At 48.4% G+C, this 10,167-nt stretch overlaps 1 protein-coding gene across 1 annotated transcript in view; it reads right to left on the minus strand.

Annotated features, from left to right (window-relative positions):
• The window catches only part of rufy2 (RUN and FYVE domain containing 2), a 72,742-nt gene extending 63,442 nt beyond the window's left edge, over positions 1-9,300 (minus strand). Inside the window, exons 1-3 of the mRNA XM_060842305.1 lie at positions 8,928-9,300; positions 8,249-8,422; positions 6,223-6,340 (exon numbers count right to left, since the gene is read on the minus strand). Of these exons, the coding sequence (XP_060698288.1) occupies positions 6,223-6,340; positions 8,249-8,422; positions 8,928-9,165 (530 nt within the window). The 5' untranslated portion in view covers positions 9,166-9,300. The remainder of the gene's footprint in view (positions 1-6,222; positions 6,341-8,248; positions 8,423-8,927) is intronic.
• Positions 9,301-10,167: the final 867 nt, after the last annotated feature.

Genomic DNA, 10,167 nt, shown 5'->3' on the forward strand with positions numbered 1-10,167 from the left:
ATAGCAATCACAATACGGTACAGTTCAAATTTGTTCTGGACAAGAAAAATCATAGTCTGCAAAAGACACCTTTGGATTGGGGAAAGACCGGTTTTATTTTAAAAAAAGCAGAATCTGGCCACAGTAGACTGGGAACATTTCCTTGCAAGTAAGTTTACAGTGGAGCAATACAGGGCATTCAAGAGGAACTGGGCAAGAGTACAGGTCTAACACGTACCCTTTGGAGGGAAACATAGGAGGGAGAATGTCAGAGAACCCTGGGTGTCTGGGACAATTCAGGACTGGATAAGGTAGAAGAGCAGGTCTTTTAGCAAGTCCAAAGGAAGCAATTCAGCTATGATCCTAGACAAATACAGGAGTTCCAGGAAGGAACTTAAGAAAGCAATCAGAAGAGCAAAAAGGGGCACGAGAAAGGACTTGCAAACAGACTAGGGAGAATCCTAAAATATTTTATACATACATTGAAAGGTTAACCAGGGAAACAGCAGGTTAATGCACATGGAATTCAGGGAAACGTGGCAAGATAGATCAGAAACTGAGTCATATAACACAAAGCATAGTGGTAGAAGGTTGCTGAAGTGACTGGAGGCTAATGTCCAGCAGTGTACCATAAAGATCTGGAACCCTTATTGTTTGTTCAATACATAAATTATATAGATGAAAACGTGAAAGGAATGTTAAGCAAATTGGCAGACAACACCAAGACTGGTAGAGTGGTTAGCAGTAAAGATAATGGTTGTAGATTACAGGAAGATATTGATGGGCGGATCAGACGGGCAGATGAGTGTCAGATGTTAATAATCCTGTTAAGTACAAGGTGATCCACTTTGGAAGAAGCAGGATGAGGGAGTCAGGGCAGAGAGTATAAGAGCAAGGACGTAATGTTGAGTTGTACAGAACCTTGGTCAGGCCAACAACTGGAGTACTGTGTGCAGTTTTAGTCACCTCACCACAGAAGAATGTGATAGCACTGAAGGGGATAAAGGGTAGGTTCACCAAGATGTTGCCTGGGATGTAGAAATTGAACTACAAGGAGGGAATAGATAGGCTTGGATTAGATTAGATTTACCTACAGTGTGGAAACAGGCCCTTCGGCCCAAAAAGTCCAAACCGACCTTCGGAAGAGTAACCCGCCCGGACCCATTTCCCTCCAAATAATGCACCTAACACTGTGGGCAATTTAGAATGGCCAATTCACCTGACCTGCGCATCTTTGGACTGTGGAAGGAAACCAGAGCACCAGAAAACCACGCAGACACAGAGAATGTGCAAACTCCACAGATAGCTACCCAAGGCTGGAATTGAACCTGGGTCCCTGGTGCTGAGGCAGCAGTGCTAACCACTGTGCCACCCCATTGTTTTCTTTAGAGCAAAGACAACTGAAGGGGGACATGTTGAAGTCTATAAGATCATGAGGGGTATAGACAAGGTGAATAGAGAGCAGCGGTTTCCTTGATTGAGGGTCAATCACAAGAGAGCACAGGCCATCACTTACTCCATTCCCACCAAATTGCTGGCCACCCAAAGTCCTTGTATTGGCTCATATTGTTGATAGGCACGGTCTCTCTGGCATTGACCCCCCCCCCAATTCTGTTGTCCATCTGCTTTCCCCCCTACAAAAGAATGTATGTGCCTTTGCAATCTACGGAAACAGACCCTTCGGTCCAACCCGTCCATGCCGACCAGGTATCCCAACCTAATCTAGTCCCACCTGCCAACACCCGGCACATATTCCTCCGAACCCTTCTTATTCATATACCCATCCAAATGCCTTTTAAGTGTACTAGCCTCCACCACTGCCTCTGGCAGCTCATTCCATACACGAACCACCCTCTGCATGAAAATGTTACCCCTTAGGTCTCTTTTATATCTTTCCCCTCTCACATTAAACCTATGCCCTCTAGTTCTGGACTCCCCTACCCAAGTCGTAGGTAGATAGGATAGTAAAAGCAGCATTTGGTATGCTTTCCTTTATCGGTCAGAGTATTGAATACAGAAGTTGGTATGTACAGGACATTGGTTAGGCCACTGTTGAAATATCGCATGCAATTCTGGTCTCCTTCCTATCGGAAAGATATTGTGAAACTTGAAAGGATTCAGAAAAGATTTACGAGCATATTGCCAGGGTTGGAGGATTTGAGCTATAGGGAGAGGCTGAACAGGCTGGGGCTGTTTTTCCTGGAGCATCGGAGGCTGAGGGGTGACCTTATAGAGGTTCACAAAATTATGAGAGGCATGGATAGGATAAGTAGACAAAGTCTTTATCAGTTTAATTGCAATTGCCATAACAATTCTGCTTTGCCAGTCCAATATCCAGGGAGGAGGGACTGCGAACGTATGAGTGTTTTGTTTGGTTGCATTGAGTTATTACTATTTATTGGTTTGTTGCTGTTTATTATTTATTTAGTTAAATAGTTAGTTGGGGTTTTTAATACATATTTTTCTACATATATTTATACATTTGTACATGAGGGCGGGTTGGTATTATTTTTAATATTACAACAAATACAAAACATCTATTTTTCAATAAAAGTATACTTAAAAAAGAGCCATCAGTCCATCACAATTGTGCCAGTCAAAAAGAATGACTTAACTATTCCAATCTCATTTCCCTGCACTTGGCCCAAACTCTTATATACTTTGACATCACAAGTGTACATCTAAATGCTTGTTAATACTTTGCCATCTTTACAGGTAGTGAATTTCAGATTCCCATCACCCCTTGGGTGAAAAAGATTTTCCTTACATCACCTCAAAATTTTCTGCCCCTTACCATAAGTCTAATCGCCCGTCATTGATTGCTATCAAGGGAATAGGCTTTTCCCAACTACTCGATCAATGCCCTTCATAATTTTATACATCTCAATCACGTCCCCTTTCAGTCTCCTCTGTTCCAAGAAAAACAACCTCAGTCTGCCCAGTCTCACTTCATACATTCTGCAGTCTCCTCTACATTGGGGAGACAGGCCGCCTACTTGCAGAACATTTCAGAGAACGCTTCTGGGACACCCGCACCAACCAACCCAACCGCCCTGTGGCGGAACACTTTAACTCCCCCTCCCAATCCGCCAAGGACATGCAGGTCCTTGGCCTCCTCCATCACCAGGCAATGGCAACACGACGCCTGGAAGAAGAGCGCCTCATCTTCCGCCTAGGAACCCTCCAACCACAGGGGGTGAATGCAGATTTCTCCAGCTTCCTCATTTCCCCTGCCCCCACTTTGTCTCAGTCCCAACCCTCGGACTCAGCACCGCCTTCTTGACCTGCAATCTTCTTCCCAACCTCTCTGCCCCCACCCCCTCTCCAGGCTATCACCCTCACCTTAACCTCCTTCCACCTATTGCATTCCCAACGCCCCTCCCCCAAATCCCTCCTCCCTACCTTTTATCTTAGCCTGCTTAGCACACCTTCCTCATTCCTGAAGGAGGGCTTATGCTCGAAACATCGATTCTCCTGCAGCCTGACCTGCTGCGCTTTTCCAGCAACACATTTTTCAGCCCAGGCAACATCCTGGTAATCTTGAAACAAAGTAACAGATGCTGGAAATCACAATGGGTCAGACTGCATCCGTGGAGAAAGTGCAATCTCATGTTCAGTCTAGATGACTCTTCATTAGAGTTGAAGTGTGGAGGAAACAGCATTTATGCTACAGTTAGTGTGGGTGGTGGGTGTCGTATACCGGTGGAGAAAAGATATTGATCGTTTAGACTAAACGATCAGAATGTAAGAATGACACAACAATGGTGTGTCGAACTGCCAGAATTAAAGGATAAGAGTCCCACTGGGAATGTGAGAAGCAGAGAGAGGACAATGAGAACAGAATGTAACAAGCTAAAAGAGAAGGAAGAAATGGGAGTTGGTTCATAATTTGAAGGTGTTGAACTCAATATTAAGGCCATAAGGATGAAGTGCATAGTCTGAAGATGTTGTTCCTCCAGTTTGCGCTGTGATTAATTGGAGCACTGCACCATGCAGAGGACAGATACGTGGGCACACAAGCAGGATGGTGAGTTAAAATGATCGGCTGTGGCAAGGTTGGGGTCATGCTTGTGCACAAACTGGAGATGTTCCGCAGTCACCCAGTCCGTGTTTGGTTTCTCCAATGCAGAGTAGGCCGTATTGAGTGCAGTGAATACATTACACAAGAATGGAGGTGGTATAGGTGAAATGCTGCTGAAAAGGCCCTCAGATAGTGACCAGAGAGGTGGTAAAGGTGCATATGTTGCATCTTCTGTGGTTACATGGGAATGTGCTGTAAAGGGTGGTAGTGGTGGTCGCAGAAGAGACTAGGGAGTCCTGGAGTGAATGATCCTAGCGAAATGCTAGGGGGAGTGAGGGGAAGGTGTGTTTGATGGTGGAGTTCTGCAGGAGTGGTCTGAAATGACCAAGAAAAATCCTTTGAATGCTGAGGCTGATGGAGCAATAAGTGAGGATAAGGGGAACCTGATCACACTGTTGAGAGTGATGTGAAGGGCATAAGTCAGAAGCGATTGAGGGCCCAGTCAACCACAATGTCAGGGAAGAAACTAGTAATGTCAGCAGCATTGCTTTGGAAGGTGGCATCATCTGAATAGGAGAGACATATGTGAATGAACTGGGAGAATGGGATGGTGTCCTTGCAGGACGTGTAATGTGACGAGCTGTAGTGAAGGTTCTTTGGGAGTCAGTGGACAGTTTATTCCCTGAAATGGAGACAGAGGTGTCAAACTGATATGTAAAGGTTGTAGAGGAGTGGAAGTTGGAGGCAGAATGAACAAATTTTTCAAGGTCCTGACGAAAGCATGAAGCAGCACCAAAGCAGTCACTGATGTACTGAAAGAGGTTGTGGAGGAGGCCAGTGTAAAACTCGAACAAGGATCATTCCACATACCCCATAAAAGGCAGCCATAACCGGGACCCATGTGGATGCCCATAGCCACTCGGCAGAAGACTTGGGAGAAGTGAGATGAATTAAAGGAGAAATTGTTCAGTGAAATAAGTTCAGCCAGGCGGAGGAGAGTGGTGGTGGATGGGGATTGTTCAGGACTCTAGTTGAGGAAGAAGTCCAGAGCTCTCAGACCATCCTTGTGGGGAATGAAGGTACAGAGGGATTGGACATCCATGTTGAATAGGAGGCAGTTAGGGCCAGGGAACTGGAAATAGTCAATATGGTGGACAGCATGAGAGGAATCGTGCATATAGGTGGGCAGGATACAGACAAGTGGAGAGAGGATACAGTCCAGGTAGGAGCAAACGAGTTCAGTGAAGTAGGAAAGACCGTTATGATGGCTTACCTGGACAGTCTGGTTTGTGCATTTTGGGAGGGAGATAGAAGCGGCCTGTCTGGGCTTGACAGACTACCAGGTTGGAGGCTGGTTTCCCCAGAGATAATGAGGTCATTGAGCCCTGGCAACAGAACTGCTAATCTCCTCTGTACCCTCTCCAATGCAGTCACATCCTGCTTAGAAAATGGATTCCACAACTGCACACAATACTCTAATGCAAAGAGAGTAGTGAGAGAGGCAGGATAAGATGGGACCATAACTTAATGGGTTACTGAGAAGGGGGTAGTAGTGAAACTGGAGTAAAGGGGGTAGTTCAAATTTAGTAAAGACAGTCACATTTAATGAACTTTGGACATTATCTTGCAATCTTAATTTTCATTCCAACTGTCATCTTTTAGGGTGGACAGTTACATTTTACTGCTACCACTGACCTTCCTTTTGTTCACACTTCACTTTCTCAGCCTCTTATTTGCTTAAACCCTGTTATATTATCAAATCTTTCCAAGTTTTGATGAAGAGTTATTAACTCTTTCTCATGACAGACACTGCCTGGCATGTTGGGTATTTTGCATTTTCTCTTTTTATTTCAAATTTCCACTATCGGTAGTATCATAGTTTTGATATCAGCTTTGAAAAAGAATCCTTTATACAGGCTTGAGGGGTTGAAATGACTCTCCTGTTCTCATGTTTCTGCATTTGAGAAATACCTCAAGATGCTCCAGCATCCCACTCAAGAATAACATTCTCAAGAACCTGAACGACAAAGATTTGAGGCAATCCCTTGTGGGCTTATTCCCACAGGGATCACTGCCTAGTAATTGAAACTAAGATGAGATAGCGATGTCCCTCCAGGTCAGGCTGGATGGATCCCAGAGCTCAGGGTTGCAGCAGGATCTCCCTGACCCTCTTTCTGGGATATTACGGCTTTCCCTGTAGAACGTGAAATCTAAATCCTTACTTTAAGCCAGGCAGGTCCCGAACACTGGCTGCGATCTCGGCGGCCTCAGGACAAAGTTTCTCCACCAGCTCCAAGGGGCCCCACAACGACTTATTCTGACCCAGGAATGACTTCCTCACTGGTACAGAAGGGTAAAAAAGATCAAAGTTACAAATAGTATTACTATCTGGTCTCCCCATCAGTACCCTCCACTAACACTAATTCGTTTGGCTGAACTGGTCCTCAATAATTTCTCCTTTGAATCCTTCCACTTCCTCAGGATGAAAGGGATAGCCATGGGCACCCGCAAGGATCCCAGTTATGCCTATCTCTTTGCCGGCTACATGGAACAGTCCATCTTCTGTACCATTCCCCAGCCTTTCCTCCGCTACACTGATGACTGCATCAGCGCCACCTCGTGTTCCCACAAGGAGTTTGAACAGTTTATCAACTTCACAACACATTCCACCCTGACCTTAAATTCACCTGGACCATCTCAGACACCTTCCCCCTCTTCTTGGGCCTCTCTATCTCCATTAACAGGGACCAACTCAATACTAGCATTTTCTATAAACCCACCAATTCCCACAGCTACCTGGACTACACCTCTTCCCACCCTCCCTTATTCACAATTCCTCCACAGCATCTGCTCCCAGGAGATTGCCTCCTTCTTTAAAGACCGCAATTTCCCCTGCCACATGATTGATGACGGTCTCCAGCGCATCTTATCTACTTCCCGCACCTCCGCCCTCACCCCCCCCACCCCTCCAACCGCAACAAGGATAGACACCACCCCCACCCCCACCCCCCCGGCCCCAGCTCTTCACCTTCCACCCCGCCAATCTCCATTTACATTGCATCATCCTCCTCCATTTCCGCCACCTACAAACAGACCCCACCACCAGAGATACATTTCCCTCCCCAACCTATCCACTTTCCGTAAAGACCACTCCGCTCTCTCCGCGACTCCCTTGTCAGGTCCATGCTCCCCACCAACACACCTCCCCTCCCGGCATCTTCCCCGGCCACTGAAAGGGTTGCAAAACCTGCACCCACACCTCCCCTCTCACCTCCATCCAAGGCCTCAAAAGGAGCCTTCCACATCCAAAGTTTCACCTGCACTTCCACGTGTCATTTACTGTATCCTTTGCTCCTGATGCGGTCCCTTCTACACTGGGGAGATTGGATGCAGAGCGCTTCACAGAACAATTCCGGGATGCCCACACCAAACAACCCCATCACCTTGTTGCTGAAAACTTTAACCCCCAAGGACTTACAGGCTCTGGGCCTCCTCCATCGCCACTCCATAACCACCTGATGCCTGGAGGAAAAACACCTCATCTTCCGCCTCAGGACCCTCCAACCCTATGGCATCAATGCGGATTTCACCAGTTTCGTCATTTCCCCTCCCCCCCCATCTTATCCCAAATCCAATCTTTCAACTCAGCACCAGCCTCACGATCTGTCCTACCTGACCACCTTCCTTTCCACCTATCCATTCCACGCTCCCCTCTGACCTATCACCATTACCCCACCTCCATCCATCTATCACACGCTCAGCTACCTTCCCCCCCCAGCCCCACCCCCTCAGGTCCTGATGAAGGGCTTTTGCCCAAAACGTTGATTCTCCTGCTCCCAGGATGCTGCCTAACCTGCTGTGCTTTTTCCAGCATCACATTCTCGATTCTAATCTCCAGCATTTGCCGTCCTCACTTTCTCCAACAATAATACCAGATGAGGAACAGCAATCATTCTCTGAACGGTTGAATGTTTAGTTAACACTGACTGGATCACCTTATACGGAAAGGGTGAGCTCCAAAATAAAGTCAGACTGGGGAAGAATGGACTTGGAGAGAAGACCACAGAATTCTCACAGTTAGAAAATTAATACAAGTACCACCAAGAAATATTCATAATTGAGAGCAATGACCACCACATTGACATCAGAGAAAGCAACTCAGTGATAGCCCCTTCAGCCAGGCGTATTCAAAATAATAAGGGAGAAAACAGCATTTCTATCATTCCTGGGAAAACTGAAAACTTTTACCTTTTAGCCCATGCTTCAGGCAGTGTTCCAGCACTACAAAGAATTGTTGCAATGGGGCATAGTCTGAGTCCAGAGTCCGCCCAAAGCTCAGAGCTGATTCAATCAGTCCCTTGATGCTGAGGTTTGCCATATTGAGGAGATTCGTCCTTTCAATGGCCATTGGGTCCCTTAGCCCTGGGCAAGGAGAGAAGCAGTGGATTAGTGTCCAGGAGTGGGGAAGGAAAAGGGCAAGAGAAGCTGAGGGGTGGAGGTGGATGGTGGGGGGGTTAGCGGGCTGCCAGGGGTTGGGGTAGGGGTGAGGGTTAGGGGGGTTGCCATAAAGTGGGGGAGGAGGGTGAAGGTTAAGGGTTGGGGGGGTTGTCATGGGGTGGGATGGGGGTTAGGGGTTGCCGTGGGGTGTGGGTGGAGGGGTGCCATAGGGTGGGATGGGGGTTAGGGTTGAGGGGGTGCCGTGGGGTGGGATGGGAGTTAGGTTGTGGGGTTGCCATGGGGTGGGGGTGGAGGTTAAGGGTTGGGGGGGTTGCCATGGGGGTAAGGGTTGGGGGGTTGCTGCGGGGTGGGGGTGGGGGTTCGGGTTAGAGGTTAGGGGCGGGGAATGCGGGTTGGTTGATGCCCCCGGGAGGAGGGCGCGGTTTGGGGAAGGGTCAGGGAACACCGGCAGGCCCGGGCTCTCCCTCACCACGCGGGGCCGCCTCCAGGCCCGGCTCTCTGCTCGGAGCTGCAGCCGAGAAGGTTTCTGACGCTTTCCGGGCGAAGGCGAAGATGGGAGCCTGCCAGGAGGGCTCGGCCGCGGCACCGGCCCCTTGCCCGACTCTTGTGCCCGGGCTCTGCTCGTCCTGAAGCCGCAGGATCCCAAAAGGCCGTTCCCGATCACGGCTCTCCCCGTCCCCCAAGCCCGGCGGCTCCGCCGGCTCCATTCTGCGGCGTTAAACCCACCCTCACTCCCGGATCAATACTGGCTCAGACCCGACTCTGGGAGGAGCTTCCAGAACATTCTAACTGTTCACTCCCCTAATCCCAGACCGTTCACTCCCTATTCCTGATCTGGCCACTCCCCCAATCCCAGACCACTCCCTATTCCTGATCTGGTCACTCCCCTAATCCCAGAACACTCCCTATTCCTGATCAGGTCACTCCCCTAACCCCAGAACGCTCCCTATTCCTGATCCGGTCACTCCCCTAATCCCACACCACTCCCTATTCCTGATCTGGTTGCTCCCCTAACTCCAGAACACTCCCTATTCCTGATCCGGTCACTCACTCCCCTAACCCCAGACCACTCCCTATTCCTGATCTGGTTGCTCCCCTAACCCCAGACTACTCCCTATTCCTGATCCGGTCACTCACTCCCCTAACCCCAGACCACTCCCTATTCCTGATCTGGTTGCTCCCCTAACCCCAGACCATTCACTCCCTATTCCTGGTCTGGTCACTCCTTTAATCCCAGACTACTCACTTCCCATTCCTGACCTGGTTACTCCTGTAATTGCAGATCACTCACTCCCTTTTCCTGATTCTGGTCACTTCCCTAATCCCAGGCCACTCACTTACTATTTCCAGACTAGTCATTTTCCTTAGTCCCCGACTGCACACACCCTATTCCTGACCTGGTCACTCTGTTCCTGAATCAGCCACTCCCCTGATCTCAGACCACTTGCTCCCCTTTCCTGTACCGGTCCGTCCCTTAATCCCGGGTCATTCACTCCCTTAATCCAAGACTGGTCACTTTCCTTCGTCAGAAGTTGCACGATGCCAAGTTATGGCCCAATAGGTATTTCAAATCACAATCTTTCAGAACACAGCTCCTTCGTCACCTGAAAGCACTCTGAAAGCTTGTGATTTCCATTAAATCTGTTGGACTATAACCTGATGTCATGCAATTTATGATTTTGTCCACCGCATTCCAACACCAGCACCTC

The sequence above is a fragment of the Hemiscyllium ocellatum genome, chromosome 22 (genome assembly GCF_020745735.1).
Source record: "Hemiscyllium ocellatum isolate sHemOce1 chromosome 22, sHemOce1.pat.X.cur, whole genome shotgun sequence".
NCBI classification, from domain to species: domain Eukaryota; kingdom Metazoa; phylum Chordata; class Chondrichthyes; order Orectolobiformes; family Hemiscylliidae; genus Hemiscyllium; species Hemiscyllium ocellatum.